Source organism: Macaca nemestrina, chromosome 4 (assembly GCF_043159975.1).
Source record: "Macaca nemestrina isolate mMacNem1 chromosome 4, mMacNem.hap1, whole genome shotgun sequence".
NCBI classification, from domain to species: Eukaryota; Metazoa; Chordata; class Mammalia; order Primates; family Cercopithecidae; genus Macaca; species Macaca nemestrina.
The window spans coordinates 56,348,402-56,366,494 of NC_092128.1; the positions used below are offsets into that span (position 1 = coordinate 56,348,402).

General features: G+C 39.7%; 2 protein-coding genes and 1 non-coding gene across 18 annotated transcripts in view; 1 reads left to right on the top strand and 2 right to left on the bottom strand.

Annotated features, from left to right (window-relative positions):
• Window positions 1-18,093, top strand: part of LOC105475890 (F-box and leucine rich repeat protein 13) — a 273,121-nt gene that overhangs the window by 239,234 nt on the left and 15,794 nt on the right. For 14 of the 15 annotated variants that reach the window (XR_011621591.1, XM_071093958.1, XM_071093956.1 and 11 more), the window contains one exon: window positions 11,549-11,683. The exons of the other annotated variant lie outside the window; for it this stretch is intronic. Coding sequence is in view for 13 of the 14 variants with exons in the window: in XM_071093958.1 (XP_070950059.1) it covers window positions 11,549-11,683 (135 nt within the window). In the remaining variant the exon portion in view is untranslated. The remainder of the gene's footprint in view (window positions 1-11,548; window positions 11,684-18,093) is intronic. 15 annotated transcript variants of the gene reach the window in all.
• LOC105475357 (family with sequence similarity 185 member A) overlaps window positions 1-18,093 on the bottom strand; it is a 168,302-nt gene that overhangs the window by 68,142 nt on the left and 82,067 nt on the right. Inside the window, exon 9 of one of the 2 annotated variants that reach the window (XM_071093986.1) lies at window positions 16,170-16,488. The exons of the other annotated variant lie outside the window; for it this stretch is intronic. Within the exon in view, the coding sequence (XP_070950087.1) occupies window positions 16,417-16,488 (72 nt within the window). The 3' untranslated portion in view covers window positions 16,170-16,416. Of the gene's footprint in view, window positions 1-16,169; window positions 16,489-18,093 lie in introns of those variants that run through there. 2 annotated transcript variants of the gene reach the window in all.
• Window positions 9,546-9,651, bottom strand: LOC112425559 (U6 spliceosomal RNA). Its single transcript, XR_003016679.1, has one exon. It is a non-coding gene; the product is annotated as a U6 spliceosomal RNA (small nuclear RNA).

Here is an 18,093-nt window from a genome sequence, read left to right on the forward strand (position 1 = left end):
TGCATCTGACTTCTCTGCCAGGAATATTGGTGGTATCCCCACTTTCAAGCCCTATGAACTACCAAGATTGATTCAGTATTTTGGCACTTACTGTTGCCAAAATATCTCTTCTTCTGAGTGTGTGATTTATAGGAGATATGTATATTTTGGTCTTTGTCCACAGTCCTGGCCCAGAGCTCCTTAAAGGGCTTGTAACTTTCTGAGCAATAGGGGTAATAGGTATCTTTTGTTCTAATATTTGGTCTTTGACCATGGTTCCTGATGCAGAACTCCTAATTCCTTGGAGTTTCCTGGGTGTATCTTCTGTTCTAATGAGGTGACTCTTGGTGAGTTCTTGGTTGGGGACTGGTCATGAGAAAGGCCAGGCCATGATTAGAATCTTGGAACTTTCTGCTCTATTCCCCATCCTTTGGGAAGGTGACAGGGGCTGGAGATTGAGCTAATAATTGATGGTGTCTACATGACGAAGCCCCCATAAAAATCCCTGAACTACAGGGTTTAGAGTACTTCCAGGTTGGTGAACACATCCATATGCCAGGAGAGGGATGCACCCCAACTCTGTGGGGACACAAGTTCCTGCACTCAGGACCTCTATACCTAGCCCTGTGTACCTTTTCGTCTGCCAGTTCATTGGTATCCTTTATTATATAATAAACTGGTAAACATGTTTCCCTGAATTCTTTGAGTTGTCCTAGCAAATTATCAAGCCCAAGGAGGTAGTTATGGGAACCCTAATATATAGGTGGTTCATTTGAAGTCCAAATGACAACCTGGGACTTGCGATTGGCATCTGAAATCTACTGGGATTGAGCTCTGAACACGTGGGGTCTGTGCTAACTCCAGTTAATGTCAGAATTGAATTAAATTATAGAACATCCAGTTGGTGTCACAGAATTGGTTAGTGTGCGGAAAAACGCGCACATCTGGTATCAGAAGTGAAGTGTTCTGGAAGTATTGAGAGTGGTGTGACTATAGAGAAAAAAACATTTTTTTCCCCATTGTGTATGGCATGATTTTGTCTGTGTTTCCTCTAAGCTCTCTTCGCCCCTCCACTCTTAGGACAGAGTCTTTTAGGCATTCTCCCTCCCACTCTATCTCTAGGTTTGTGGCAGCAGCAGGCAGGCTAAGGGAGCTCTGTTTGAATTTGTTTTTACTCTAATTATAAGTAATTTGAAGGTTGTATTGTTCTCTTAATTTTAGTAATGATGAATATATGGGTATTGTTGCAGTTTTATTTCTTTTCTCTTTATATTTTCTGGTTTGGAGGGGAGGTGAAGATTCAGACTTAGATAATCGTCATTGTTTTCCAAACCCAAACATTGCTCCCTCTTATCTTTTATTAACTATAAAAGATAATTAATAAATGACTCTGAAATTAATTATGAAAAAGTATCTCTAACAGAGACAGTTCATCTGCTTTTTAAAGCCCTGAAACCAGAATGCAGTGTGTAGTATTTATAATTACACCAAGGAAGGAAGTCTGTGGTAGTGGTTCAGCCTCATCTGCTCTCTTGTCTTTTCTGCCTGGTTGCTGGCTGATACTCTTCACGAGCTGGTTTAGTAATACCTTACAGATGGCACCATCGATGAATTTTAAGGGTGTCACCTAGGTCAGCGCCCTGTTGTCTGATGATCACTTAGGTATCTGACTTTGGCTTGTGGGGTATAAACAGCAGTAGAGATACTAGAACCTCCACTTCTCTCATTGTCCTCTTCAGGCTCCATCTTTTTTGAGACCCTCAATCTTGCTCTAGCTGCTTCACACTGGATTTTTAAATTTTTATTATTATTATTTTTTATTAAGATGGAGTCTCGCTCTGTCGCCCAGGCTAGAGTGCAGTGGCACAATCTTGGCTTACTGCCACCTCCGCTGCCTGGGTTCAAGCAATTCTCCTGTCTCAACCTCTGGAGTGGCTGGGATTACAGGTGCCCACCACCATGTCTGGCTAATTTTTTGTATTTTTAGTAGCAATGGGGTTTCACCATGTTGGCCGGGCTGGTCTCAAACTCCTGACCTCAAGTGATCCACCTGCCTTGGCCTCCTGAAGTGCTAGGATTGCAGATGTGAGCCACCATACCCAGCCTTTCTTTAAAAGCAGTTGCAGGTTTTTTGGTGTTTTTTTGTTTTTGTTTTTGAGATGGAGTTTTGCTGTTTTTGCCCAGTCTGGAATGGCATGATCTTGGCTCACTGCAACCTCTGCCTCCTAGGTTCAAGTGATTCTCCTGCTTCAGCTTCCCAAGTAACTGGGATTACAGGCATGCGCCACCACGCCCGGGGAATTTTGTATTTTTAGTAGAGACGGGGTTTCACCATGTTGGTCAGGCTGGTCTTGAACTCCTGACCTCAGGTGATCCGCCTGCCTCAGCCTCCCAAAGTGCTGGGATTACAGGCCTGAGCCACCACACCTGGCCTACCACTTGAAGTAACATGCTTCTTCTCTCCCTTAATCTTCATAAACTTTTATGATATATTCTCTTAGATTATAAACTTTTGATTTTTAAAATTTGCCCTTTGGTAACAGTTATCTTGATTTACAAATAGAAAAGGAAGTAGAGGAGGAGGGATTTGGAATGAGGGACTGGGAAGGGCGGCAACCATGTGGCACAATCATAAGCTACTTCATAGTTGGGAGAACAACAGAGCAAGAGTCATTGCTGTTCATTTGACTTTTGGTCTGACCCAGGAATGTTCAGTAAGTTGAGGGGCTCCAGGCATAGTCCAAGTGGAAACTGAGGGTTCAGAGTTCTGAGTCTTGTACTCTGGACTATCTGTGCTACGGAACTGAAATCCCTAGAATTTGTATGGAACATCTGTCTACATGGATACTCAGGTCAGAAAGGCCCAGGAGTACCTACCTCATTCAGCAACAGTCCAGTCAAAATCTTCCTCCCCCACAATGGCCTATGACCAGCGTGTTCTGGACGTTCCTCTCTAGAGTGTAAGAAGGGTTGAGTTCATGTGCCGTAACAGCAAGAACTGGATTACTCTCCAGTGACTCTCTTCTGATCTCAAATACTTACTTTGAATCACTAAGCTTTGTAACTAGTTATAAATGTTGTTTGCGCAAGATTCTCATCAATCATTCTCATCAGTTGATAGACTCCACCCCCTGGTGCTCAACCAAAGTTGATTATGGTAGCCTTTGACACATACTGACTTGTAATGCCAAAGATGGATTAGATGTATTGGCTCCATGTAGCAACAATTTTTTTTAAAGAACTCAACATTGATTTCTATTTGTTTTCCAAGATTAAGTCATTCAGTAATTATCAGAGCATGAGATTTCAATAACTCCACCTCTTCTCTAGGGTTACAAGTTGTGTTTATGGTTCGCAACAGAAGCAACGGAGGACTCCTTTCCAAAATGACTTTAATTATTGGCCTTTGTTGCAGCAGAAGCTCTGAAATCTCTTGTATGGGGAGGTGGAACGTCCAGATATTTGGATCTTTTATCTCTTACCATATTGCTTGGCAAAGTCTCTCTTCTCATCCAATACTCCAAGTTATGATTAGGAAATAATTGACTAAACTGTCTATGATGGAGATTCCAGAGGGCCTCTGGTTTAGAAGTGTTTTACAGGTTATTGGGAGAGGAAACTAAGGAATTCCTCTGGTAGAATGAAGGGTAGTGGGGATATCTGGTAGCTTATGGAGAAAGCAACCCCCCACAAAACCTGAAATAATTAAGAGTTTTACTGTGGAAATCTGTGCTGCATGGCTATCCATGCCAAGGATAGTTTCCTAAACTTTATAATAGAACAACACACCCCTGGAGACCCAAGACACCTGGAATCAACTGGAAGTCACAGATAAACTCTTGCCAAGATACCCAGGCATTATTTCTTCAAAGCCCATGAGCAAAAGAAATAAACAGTATTCTCTGTGGCTCCTGACACTAGTGTGTTTCTAATTGTGGAGGCAGTTCAAAAGAATTAGAAATTTGCTAGACTTCAAAGGATGTGGGATTTGACAGTTCGTCAGTTTCCCATTGTCTGTAAGGTTCCAAGGGATACTGGAGTCATGGGTACTATGTTTTCTTGGCTGAAAAACAGCTGAAGCTGAGAACACCCCACACCAGTCCTGGCTTCTTGCCCACTCCCATTGGGGAAGAACCACTCTCAGACAACTGAAGCACTGCTGAACTTGCTAAATGAATGTGCACATCTGTTCTTTTCATGTTGAGGATCCACAGAACAGAACTAAAAGAGAATGTGTTAAAAGGAGGATAATCAATAGGAGCCCTCTCCCACTCTTTAAGCCGCCCCTGGAATATTAGTTTATCCTATGTAAGATGAAACTTGCCAAAAGTTAAAAAAAAACTGTCAGATTGTCTGAAGGCAAACATAAAAAAACAGGGAAAATAAACATCAGAATGTTTGCTTCTTTTGTTTCTTAAACCTCTGTTTAGGTTTTTGATATGTTTTTGATCCTTCTTCTATGTGACACACCTAGGCTTTGCTCATTGTGTCTCGCCTGACATAAACAAATGCCTGTGGCATGTTTCACAGGAGCTATGATTTCTCCTTGTTATAATTTGTAATAACCCTCCCTATCAGTTCCAGTTAAATTTTGTTTATTATATTTCCTCATCCTAAAGCCCTCATCACATACATCACAGATAGGATCGTTCCAGGATCTCTCTGGTTCACAGACAAAACCCAGGGTCCATGTCTTCCAAGAGCTTTTAGAATACACATTTTCTTTTCATCTTCTAATAGGCCTGTGAGATAGGTAGACAGTTATTTTCATTCTCCTCTTATATATGAAGAAACTTGAGGTTAAATGACTTGTTCATGGTCACATAGATACAATTTCAGATTCCAGGCTCTGTTTTTTTCCATTAGACTGGTAGCCTCCCTTGATTAGATCACCTCTTATTCTATTATGTCCACAAATGGGAGGTGAAAGCAGTACTGATAATAGTTCATGAACTCATTATCTCTTAGAGATCCTTAAATGGAGGAGGTCATAGGATGGTGTGACTGTCCTTACAGTAAACATTTTGAGTTGTCATTTTCTTGGGAAACACTAAGAACAAAAGGTGAGGTGTCTGGCTGTGCAAATAGACACCCATCAACTCTTTCAGGCTGATTATTTTAGCTTAAGGAATTCCCCCACCTTTCTTGTCCCACAGAGGACCCTGGACTGGTGCCAGGTGATTGGGCCACTAGGCACCCTTTTTAAAAATAAACTTAAATAAATGGAAAAAGTGTGGGTTATGCCACAGGCAACAAGAAAAATATCTGATTGCCTTTTGGGTAGTCCAACCCTGGTTCATTTTTATTTTGGAGAGAAAATCTAAAACCTGAAGCTGTTCTAAAATTTTTCTCAACAAATTCTAGTTACCAAATACAATTCAAAGATATTTTGTTTTGGTCTTTTCCTGGTCATCTTTCCTTTTGGTTTTCCCAATATACATTCTCTTTCACTGCTTACCCTTTCTGTTCTTTAATTTCTTCCAATTTGCCTTCTTTTTATGCATCTGTGATATTTTATATGTTAAAAATGATTCCCTTATTTTTACAAAATGCTCAGGATCTGTGCAGCCAGTAAGCCATCAAGATTTACTGGCAACCAAAGGTGTGCTGTTGGGTAGGCATCTCCAGAGAAAGTACGTACTCCAGCAAATGAATAACACAATTTTTTTGATGTGATGAGAAAATATTAAAAGTCCTAGAAATGTTAGATTTATTTTTTATCTCATACATTTTATTTTATATGTTTAAATATATGATATATATTTGAATAGTTATATGCCTATATAATTTACAAAGTACATTAATATACATTTATTGAAAGCGTATGCTCAAAATATTTTTACTAGGCCAGGCACAGTGGCTCACATGTGTAATCCCAGCACTTTGGGAGGCCGAGGTGGGCAGATCTCTGAGATCAGGAATTCAAGACCAGCCTGCCAACATGGTGAAACCCCATCTCTACTTAAACATACAAAAATTAGCTGGGCGTGGTGGCAGACACCTGTAATCCAAGCTAGAGGCTGAGGCACGAGAATCTCTTGAACCCGGGAGGTGGAGGTTGCAATGAGCCGAGATCATGCCACTGCACTCCAGCCTGGGTGACACAGTGACACTCTGTCTCAAAAAAAAAAAAAAAAAAAATTTTTTTACTATGGTGTTCATGATTTTTAAAATTTGGCAATCAGCCACAGAGAAGCAGTGCATACAAATAATACTACTAGCTACTATCTACTGACTGCTAACTATGTGCAAGGTACTGTTCAACTGCTTTATTCATATTAACTCATTTAATCTCCCCAACAACTCAATGAAGTAGGTGCTACTCCTCATATTAAGTGACTCCTATGTTATTCCCACGCCACAGATGAGAATATTGAGGGGTAAGAGAGGTTGAGTAACTTATCCATAGACACAAAACATCTCATGGCAGGATTTGAACTCAAGCCAGTGGGCCCCCAGACTGTGCTCTTAACCAACCCTGTATGCTGCCTCTGGCAGTTACTGAGCCAAGTGAGAAGAAGGACAGGGCTTAGTATTCTGAGGTTCATCTAAGGAAGCTCATTCTCCTCACTCCTGTGCTGAGAAGCATTCTTCATTCATTTTGGATACTCTCTCATCTTGAACTAATTCTGCAGGCCAGGTGTTGGCAAAGATAAATTAGACATGGATTCTACCCTCAAGAAGCTACAGTCAATGCAGAAGATAAGACACTTATATGAATAACTATAATACAAGTAGAAAGTGAGAAAGTTGCCTGGGCGTGGTGGCTCATGCCTGTAATCCCAACATTTTGGGAAGCCAAGGAAGAAGGATCACTTGAGGCCAGGAGTTCGAGATCAACCTAGGCAACATAGCAAGACCCTGGCTCTATAAAAATTAAAAAATTAGCCAGGCACAGTAGCATGCACATATGTGGAAGACTGAGGTAGAAGGATCATTCAAGCCCAGGAATTCGAGGCTACAGTGAGCTATGATCATGCCACTATGCTCCAGCCTGGGCAACAGAGCAGGACCCTGTCAAAAAAGAAAGAAAAGCTTATAAGAATTTGAGAGCGCATTTCTTCCACAGGGAAGAATTGGGGAAGACTGTAGAATAAACCACATTTGAGCTGGTATGAAGCCAAAGTTTATCCCTCAAATCACCATCTAATTTTGTAACAACTTTCATCATGAAAGTGTCTTTGGAAATATTTGTTTTGGTCCTTGGCCTTGTCCCCCTTTCCCTTTCAGAGTCCTCTCCATGTTTTAAAACAGTGAGCTCCTCTGAGGCTGGGCCTTCGCTAAGCCTTGCTTAGCCTGGTTTCCCTGGCAGGGAGGGTAGGAATGCAAGAGTGGCATCTCCGGGAGGGGCAGCTTCAGGCTCTGCAGAGTTTAGTTGTGGTGCCAGGCCATGACCAGTCACACTTGCTCTGATGCCCAGTGGGAACAAGGCCATTGTTGGTGGAGTGTAGTTCTGCATCTCATGGGATATGCGATGTAGATATTTTGGGCCTCAAATACGAGGCCCAAGAAACTGAAGTTTTTGTATTTAGTTGATCTCTTAAAATTGTGGAAGTTGCATTTTAGCCTTTGGGGCAGCCAAAAATGTCTTCATTATAGAAAATGGTTCTTGCCAGCACATTTTTTCCCCAGAATTACCAACAAACAAGGAAAAACTCCCCAACTTTGCAGTAGAATTAATTGGGACCTAATGAGGCGAATAGTCAAGAGATGGTGTTACGGGTCTGCAGCACAAAGTGAGCTTTTCTAAGGCTAGAAGCTGCCACCTGTCGAAGTGGTTTAAATCAGGATTTTGGCAGAAGCACATTATTGTGACAGTCAATCAATGTGAGTGAAATTCAGTCTCCTCTACATCCCCTATTTAGGAATGTAGTCATTAAGCCCCTACACTGTGACTCAGCTCAGAAGACACAAGAAGGAATGATCTAACTCGCTAAGAGATATGGAAGTTTTCTTCCAGATTGTTAACCCACAGCAAAATTGGCTGATACACGGGAGAGGAGCCAAACTTTATAATGTTAGCATTTTATCTCTGTCTTTACTGTAAAAGATTTTGACTTGGAAGAAACTTAGTGTTGTATTTTCCAAGAAAAGAAAATCGGCAGCATGGATAGAAGTATGATTCTGCAGCACTGGAGCCAGAAGTGTATACTGTAATCTTATCTGTAGGGGGAAATGGAATTTCATGAGTGATTATGTTGAAACATGCTTGCAGATTTAAGTACTTAATATGACTTATATGTGTTTAAAGGAAAACACAGATTATAAGAGGGGAAAAGTTCTGACTTTAGTTCGCCAATCTGCCGCTGATTTAGCATAAAGCCTTAGACCAATTTTTGTGCCTCAGGTTTTCCATGGATGAGAATGGTACCATGAATGTATCATAGACCTTGTAATCATTTTTAAATTATTTTAAAATTTAAAATCTCTGAGAACATTTGGCTTTAAAGAATATTAGAGCTTTTAAAAAGGCATAAGGCAGAATTGATTTGAGCAGTCCAAGACATTGGCAGATGCTACTGAAGAGGATTTGCAGACACAAAGAGCCTTGAATCTACCTTTAAAGCTTGTTTCGTCCTTCAATAAATTATTCTTATAGTTTAAATATTCTTTCTTGCTTTAATTTTTCTCTGGTTCCTTTAACTCTGTCCATTCTCTCTAACAATGTTAATGTCTCTAACAAGGGAAAACAATGTCACTTTACTCCTTGCAACATAAAAATTCTTGTATTATTAAAAGAGACTTCTTAATTTTCTTGAATACATAAAGGATCAATGAACCAACTAGTATTTATTGAACACTTACTGTGTTCTAATATGATGTTTGGGAAAGGGCTATGAAAGCAGATTTCCAGGCAGTACAAGAGACTTACTGCATTCTTATTGAATCTCCAAACTGAGATTCAAGGCCACTGATTGCAATAATTCAAAGGTAGATTCCTTTCTGTACCTCCTTGGGTGTGCCCCACTATGTTGATTATCTGCAGCGACAGGTCCCAAGCTATCTCCTGACAAGCTGCCCCTTCTAATTTTTGCCATCACGTAGTTGCCAGACAAGACAGATTTTCATGCAATACAGGAATTAGTCAAATACCCTAAGTGCTGAATCAGTTGAAAAAGACAAGTTCTGCATGAGATCAAAGAATGAATCACTGTTGGCTTTGTGGTCAGGAAAAGATGATGACTTAGGGTTAAATAACCAATATCTTTCAGTTTTTCTCAAAGTACAATACATGTGTGCATCTTTATTATTATTGGTGTCATGTGCAAATCCTGACAGTAGTTAACATTTATCTTATTCTTTTTAATGGCTTTAAAATTTCTAACTGACAAATAAAAATCGTATATATTTATGAAGTACAACATGCTGTATACACACACACACACACACACACACTGTGGAATGGTTAAATCAGGCTAATTAACATTCATCACCTTACATACTTATGATACTTTTTATGGTGAGAACATTCAAAATCCATTAGCAAATTTCAGGTATACAATACATTATTATTAACTATAGTCATCATATACAATAGATCTCTTGAACTTTCTCCTCCTAACTGAAAAAAAAAATTAAATGTTTCACAAATCTGTGTCATCCTTGTTCAGGGGCCAGGCTAATCTCTGTATTTTTTTTCAATTTTAGTATCTGTGCTGCTGAAGTAAGCACTAGTTAACTTTTATGGGGTCTTCACTATGTGCCAAGCACTAGCCAATGTGCATACTGCCTCTCAACTATAACACAGTATATAAAATCTTAGAGATAGCTAGAGAATCTATTTTGTGCTAAGAGCCACATCAGGTATATATATATTATTTCATATAATCTACACAACCACTCTTTGATATGGGTATTATTATTACCATTTTGCCCAAGGAGACACTGGGGCTCTGAGAGGTTCAGTAACCCACAGTAGCAGAGCCAGGCTTCTCACCCCACTCTGTGTGATGCCACAGTCCTAGTTTTAACTGTTAGGCTACACTGCCTCTCCTGGAAATCTTCCCTATTCTGTTAACTTGCTAAAGAAAATAGCTGGCTAACTAGTTCTTTCCAAACTTCCTTAGGGCTAAAACAAGAGAAAATTGGCATAAGCAGTGGGAGAGAGGCCCACTGGTGGTTTTACCTGTAAACTGTCATTCTGATGCCCAGGCACTGACCCTTCTCTTATTCCTGAGAGGAAAATCACATGTAGTCCAATGGACATCTATTTTTACATATAAATAAGAAGTGTCTTTAGTAACCCACTAGGGTTACTAGTACTTACAACTGAAATTAATGGTAAACTATCATTTATTGAGGTCTCTAACTTTGTATTCTAAGAGGAGCTGCTTCATAATGAGGCAGAATCCTTAAGAGTGATTGAGCACATGTAGTTATTATAATCTCACATTTTGGGGAGGAAATTTCCTCCCTCTCTTTCTTTTTCCTTACTTCTTCTCTCTCTTTCTTTCTTTCTCTCTCTCTCTCTCTTTCTTTCTATCATGGTTTCCAATTTCCACTTCTATTGCTTTTTAAATATATTTTTGCAATGACAGGTTTACTTTTGTGGATCATTTTGTTCTTGTATAACTGCTGAGTTGTGAACTTCTAAGTGTTATGTCCTCATGGATTCTTATCACTGAGTTATTTTTTAACTGAAAAGTAGGAATGAAAATTAAGAAGTATTGATATAAAGGAATGATTTCCAGGCCTTTTTCTAGCCCTAGATGTTTCAGGTGAACATTTCAGCATTTCGAAACAATGCTAGAGAGTAGATATTATTTTCCCTAAGTTAAAAAAGAGGAGCTCGGCACGGTGGCTCATGCCTGTAATCCCAGCACTTTGGGAGGTGAGGACGGTGGCTCACTTGAGGTCAGGAGTTCAAGACCAGCCTGGGCAACCTAGAGAAACCCCATCTCTACTAAAAAAAAAAAAAATTAGCCGGGCGTGGTGGTGCACGCCTGAAATCCCAATAGGCACAAGAGGCACAAGATTCACTTGAACCTGGCAGATGGAGGTTGCAGTGAGCCAAGATCACACCATTGCACTCCAGCCTGTGCAACAGAGCAAGACACTCAAAAAAAAAAAAAAAAAAAAAAAGGAAACTGAGGCTCAGAAAGGTAATAGCTTGCTAAGATTTCAGAGGTAGTAAGTGGTAGAAATGAAAGTAAAACTCGTATCTGTCTGATTCCAAAGAATTTGTTCTTTCCATTACATTCCACTGTCAATCTTGGAGCGTCTGCCATCTAATCTTACCCTCAGATTTCTTTTCTTCCACTCATTTGGCTGAATGTAATTAATAATTACTGACCATGTGAGTCAAATTTCATTAGACCTAACTTCAAGAAAACCAAATTTTGTTAGCAAGTATTTGAATATCACTAAGCTGTTAAGCTGCTTTGTGAATATCTTTTGCTATAAAGAGATGTTGGATGTAACATGGGTTTTTTAAAAATTATTTTTTGGGGGCATCAAGATCTAACATCTGTATTTCAGGGACTGAAATGTACATTTAATAAGCTGCTATTAGTAGGATAGCTCTAGATGACTAAAGAAAAGAAAAAATTGACCTTGGAATTTCTTGCAGGCATTCTGCAAAAGCTCACTGATCTTGGAACATTTGGATGTCTCTTATTGCTCCCAGCTGTCAGATATGATTATCAAAGCACTGGCCATTTACTGCATTAACCTCACGTCTCTCAGCATTGCTGGCTGTCCAAAGGTATGTGCAGGAGTCAGGGCTCAAACATGTTCAATTTAAGCACTGCCATGGGACAAGGCAGGACAGCAGTCAGGGCTGGACTCAGAATGTGTTTTCTTTGCCATGGTTGAGGTATTCATTGGATTTTTTTTTTCTATCCTCAGATTGGAAATAGCTTATGATTCCATTGGTGTCAAAGTAGAATTTTCCAAAAGTTAAAAATATAATTTTCATACAAATATAAACATGTGTCAAAGATTTCTTTAATTCACTAATGAGAGGACCAACAAAATGACAAAGCCAGTACGTAGAGCATTTGAATGAACTTAGTATTTATAGGAACTGATGAAAGAATGTTGGATTAAGAGTGTTAGGTTAGATCTAAAAATGTCTTACAAGTTATTAAATCTATAACCTTGGGGTTACAGTTTCTACGAGATACAAATAATTTGCATCTTTCCTGGACAAAAATATAACAATTAACATATAACTTCATTGAGCTGGGGCCTTAGTGAACAGTAAATAGTATGTCAAACAAAGGCATGATTTCCTACAGAATTCTCCAGGTAGGCCTGTTAAACAGTGTTCTAGGTTGACACTCCAAGGACATACCATCATCTTTTGTGTTATTTTCAAGCGTTTTATAATTTTTCTGAACCTCTGTATATAAATGAAGTACTCATTATGAAAAATTTGATCTACATATAAAAGCTTAAAGAAGAAAGTAAATATCCATTGTCCTCTCATCACCTGGACATAACCATTGCTGGTATTTTATTCTTCTAGATTTTTTTTTCTGTGCACAAAGAGATTAGAAATAGTTATAGAAAGTTTGTGTTTTGCCTTTTTTAAAAAAATAATAGAATCATACTTTCCAAAATACATTGTAACCTACTTTTTAATATACTATGGACATATCTCCATGTAAAGAACTAGAGATCTCGGGTTCTGGATTAATAATAGTAGACTGCATATACACATATAATTTTGTTCCTCTTGAAACCCTACCAAAACTAGACATGAAGAGTGAGGGCCCACATGGATAAGGAAAATAGGAGAGGAGATAAGAGCAACACAAATTTGGAAGCTTGAAAATAGATGGACTAATTTAGCAGACCAGAAACTGCTTTGAATCCTAAGCCAACAGTAGAGAAAGCTGGAAAAAAAAATCTGATTTACACCACAATCTTCAAGCTTGGGAGCACCGTGTACCATTGGAACTGGCTTAAGAGTGGTGATGAAAATAATAATGACTGAGTTAGAGATTCTTAAGAAGTAGATAGATCTCTATATTCCACCTTCTGCTCCATAAATCTGGGCAACTGTCTCTCCCCACCCTAAACAGAAGCTTGGAGATTTATTTCCTAAATTCTGTTTCTTCATCCCTGACACTATGGATATTTTGGACAAGATAATGCTTTGTAGTGGGGTGTGTGTGTGTATCCTGTGCCCTGTACATGTTTAATAGCATGCCTGCCCTCTACTCACTATATGTCAGTAGCACGTAAGATCCCATCCCTCCAGACCTTACCAAATGTTCTCTGGTGGAGGCGAGGGCCAAAATTGTTCTTTAATTGCCCACTACTCTAGAAATAGTAAAACAGAGGGTTGCTAGGCTAACTAAGTGACTGAATGCTGAGTGCAGAGATATTCAAGCACTTTTTCCAACTGAGCATCAAGAACTTGGTGGCCAGATCTTTTTCTCCAGGTGGGAGATTGGTAGCCTCTTCTCTGGGAACCCTGACTAGCCCAAGATGAAAGACCTAAAATAACTGACGGCTGGGTGGGGGGTTCCCAACAAATAACCTACCTAGATCATCCTTCATTGAAGCTTACAATAGAGATGCATGTACTCAGACCTTCCGATTAGTTTTTAGTCCTCCACTCTTAATCATGAACAAAAGGATTACCAGACATAAGAGGAAGGTCTCTAAAGTGGAAGATACTGATCAACACAAATTAACAGGAAAAACTTGGAGTTAGCAAAATATGAAGAAAGAAGAAAACTAAGAAATCTTTTTGAAAATCCTCAGAAATTACAAGGTTATTAACAATCTTGTTCTATTCTGTTGTGCACACTGAAGGTTTTTGTTTACTAGAGCATCCACATCAACTCTCAAGATGCCCTATGCTTTATTTAATCTAGAAGTTCAGCTTCTATGTTGTTTGGTTTGTATGGTTAGCTAATTGTACTGCAATAAAAAGGAGGAGGCGGCAGGGAAAAAGATGTGGTAAGCCATGACAAAACTAAGCCAAAAAGTTCACAGCAAAAATTATTTTTGTTTAATAATATACTTGTTTAGAACTATGGGAACCAGATGGCTTTCTGGTCAGCATCATCTGGTTCTATCAGTGAGCTGGGTCAAGGGACCCAGAACACTAGCAGCACTGACCAACTGACTCTCTGCAGCTTAAACAGTGACAGTTCACCAGGATTCTTGCGTTCATAGCACACAGACATATGGGCAACACATGGTTTAGTGAGAAATGAGAACTGCTCTGGCTGTAAAGCAGGCACAGATGGAGACTGGGTTTCTTAGTGGCTCTAAAGCAGAAAGTAGGAGAATGAGAAAAGAAGAGGCTCCAGTGCAAACAGAAAACAGGGCAGAGGATTTTGTTTGTTTGCTTGCTTTGGTTTTTTGTTTTTTGTTATGAAGGTTGAGGGAATTCCTTCTGTAAACTGTGCATGGATATTGTCTTGCAGCCCAGAAGCTAAGGGGGATGTTAAACAAATATGCATGAAATGCATCACTCTATATCAAAAGTTTAGAGGGAGAAAGAGGAAGAAAGTGGAGTTGATTATTTTAGAACTCGGATATAAAGGAGTAGAAAGATTTAGCTTTACCATCTGAATTAATTCTGGTCACACTGTGAGTCAGATGAGCATCCTGATTCAGATGTGGGGCCCATCATCTGGACCAATCTGAATACTCCTCAACTCACCCTGAATTCATAAGGCTGTGGTCCAGCCTAACATATTCCACTTATGTCGATTTTGATGAGCCGTAAAACATGTTGGTATCTGGTTCATCATTCTGTGCCAGGTTTCCCAAAAGTCCACAGGTGAATTTTGAATGGTCATCTTATCCATCCCCAGAAAGGCCAGCTTTTCCTTGCAACTACCTCACCTTCAAGGTCAGTCAGTAGTACTGTGACCTCATCCTACTCGACACTAAAATGCCAAGGAAAACAAAGATAGCTGCAAATCAGAGGAAAAGCTGGTTGTTCTGGGGCCAGTTCAAAGCACTCAGCAGTGCACTAGGCCCTGTGATTAACACTGTCACTTTTGACCCTCATGACTGATGTGAAGTAGGAGTTAGTAATGATTAGAAAGAAAAGGGGGTGGGAAATGAGAAAAATTAAAGCGAAGCCCTGAACAAAATGTCTCTGCAATACACCTCTGAGAGGGATAAGGTAAGTGAAAACAGGCCAGTGCTTTAGAACTGCATTTCTGTCCTAAAAGCGTAGGTGACGTGAAGCAGGTCCATTGTGCACTGGTTACCAACTTGTCTGAGTCTAGTGAGACAGGATTCCTGGAGAGCCTGTTTCCCAAGGCTCAGGAAAGCTGCTCAAGATGGATGAAATCTCAACTGTAAATGTTCCACTTGCACCACAGCTGAAGGACTCTGGAAGGTGGACCACCTTGGGTTTTATAACCTGGGGTTCACTTGACCCACTGGGCTGAAGCACAAAGATGTCCTGTTTCTCGGGGGAATTGGAACAGAGCCTGGCTGTTCCAGTCAGTACCCCCTATCCTCAGTCTCAGGATGTTACATCCCAGCACATTCTATAGTTATGCTTGAGAATGACGATCTACAAAAGGGAGAGAAGGGGTGTGCCCAAGGTTACTTGAACTGTCCTACAGGTGAAATACATCTGAGAAGGTGATTGAGCCAGGTCACAAAGCCCGGCTGCTCTTCCCTAAGGCCCCGGGCTCAGTTAAAGCTACACAAACTTGTGAGCTGGGAGAAATCCCCAGGGCATGCACAGAATTTCTCTTATACTAATATGGTAAAACATTTTACCCAAAAAGTTTATTATTTGGAGAAATGTCTCCAGACCACTGAAACACTGGGAGATGAGAGTAAATACTATTTTTTGTCTGTTTTAAATTACCCTCATTTTACAGATGGGGAAATTAGGAGTGGAAAGGTATAGAGTATTGAGCAAATAGGATTTAGTGAGGTAACTTTATCCCAGTTCCACAGACTTGTAATGTAATGGGAGAGGAGTAAGAGATTTGCTACTTCTGGGATTCCCCATGACAACTCTACCCTTTTCAACCTTTATTTTCTTAGTGCAGCTGGCTAACATGTTTGGAAATTCTTTCAGCTTCGAGGTTTTAAAATGACCATAAGGAAAATCAATTAGAGGTTTCAAAATGGTCATAAGTTAAAGAAATGATCAATGGGTCACATTTTACTATATATTACAAAGGGTGAGATTTCTGGCACATGGTATTGGCTGATCTATTGCTATGTAACCAGTCACTCTCAAACTTGGTGGCTTAAGACAACTACGTTTTATTTTCTCACAATCTTATGGGCCAGGAATTTGGGCTGGTTTCGGCTGCGTGGTTCTTCTGATAGTGGTTGGCCCCAGGGTTGCCCAAGCAGCAGCAGTCATCTCTTGACTCCCCTTAGAGCTGGTTGGCCTAGGGGACCCAGCTGGGACAGCTTCCTCCTGCTTCATGTGGTCTCATCCTCCAGCAAGCTAGCTGAGCTGCTTCAAGGGCAGTAATACACTCCAAGAGGCTAAGGGCTAAAGGCAGAAGCTGCAAGGCATCTTGAGGCCTGGCTCAGAAGAATATGACTTCTGCTCCATTCCTTTGGTCAAAGCAAGTGACAAGGTTAGCTTAGATTCAAGAGGTGAGGAAACAGACTCTACTTCTTCCTGAGAGTAGCTGCAAAGCATTTGTGGCCATTTTTAATCTACCACAGCTACATTCTCACAAATAAATGAAAATAATACAATAGAGCTCTTAGGAAATAGCCAAATATAGCATAATATAACATAATATGCAAGAAGATAATTTCCTAAGAGCCTCTCCCTCTCTTGGAAATATATCTTATATATTATATGTTAGATATATTTATTATATATTAGATATATTTATTAGATATATATATTTTATATATATATATGAGACAGGGTCTCACTCTGTCTCCCAGGCTGTAGTGTAATGGTGCAATCACAGCTCACTGCAGCCTTAACCTCCCAGGCTCAAGTGATCCTCCCACCTCAGCCTCCTGAGTAGCTGGACTACAGGCATGCCCAGCTAATTTTTGTATTTTTTGTAGATATGGGGTTTCACCATGTTGCCCAGGCTGATTTCAAACTCCTGGGCTCAAGTGATCCTCCTGCCTCAGCCTCCCAAAGTGCTGGGATTACAGGCATGAGCCACCATGCCCAGCTTATATTAAAAATATTTTTATTATATTTAAAAGCCCTCCCACAGTTCAGGGGCTTAACAAAAAGCTAGAGCAAAAACTTGGACTCTCTTTTTTGGCCTGACCTTTAAAACACATTATTTCTTACTGCATTAGATTTTCATTAGTTAATGTCTCATGAAACCAACTGTCATTAACCTAAAAGTTCATTTTGTGGACTATTCAGCCCCTTTCTTGCCGTCCATCTTCAAGGCAGTTTTTTCTTGGGATGATCACCAGAAGTGCTAGTAAAATTACCTGACTTCCAACACAATCAAAACAGGACTTGGAGGGGAGGGGGCAAAGGGGAGGAGAAACAAAAGTATAATTCAGCAAACTGAAAGCCAACAGTCAAGTTCTCTTTTGTATAAAGAGGTTCTACTAAAAAAAACAAAAAAACAAAAAAAAAAACCTATCCCATATATTAATGGCAAAGGAAATGAATAATCAAAATTATAGCTACCATTTATTGAGTGCTTTCTTTATGCTAGTCACTGGTCACATACATGTTCTTCTTTAGTTCTTTGGCAATCTTGGGTAACCATTCTACAAATGGGGAAACTGAGGCTCAGAGAATTTAAGCAACTTATACCTATGGTCACAATTGAAGAGTGCCAGAGCCAGGGGATTCAAATCAGAGAAAATATTACTAGTAAACGATGTGGAAAAAGATCCAACATAAGAAAGAAATCCAACTTAAAACATTATTATTTGAAGTATCATTTATTACCTACCAAATTGCACATTTTTTAATGGTAATGCCCAGTGGTTGGCAGGGGGTCAGTGAAACTGGTCCTTATATTGTAGATAGCATTATAGATGGGTTTAATCCTTTTGTGAAGCAATATGAAAATACGTAAACAAGAGCCACAAAAGTGGTCATACCTTGTCTTTGCCCACTTTCTGTTGTGTATAACAGAATACCTGAAACTGGGTAATTTATAAGAACAAAATTTATTTAGTAATATTACATTTCTGGAGGCAAGGTCAAGGTGGAGCATT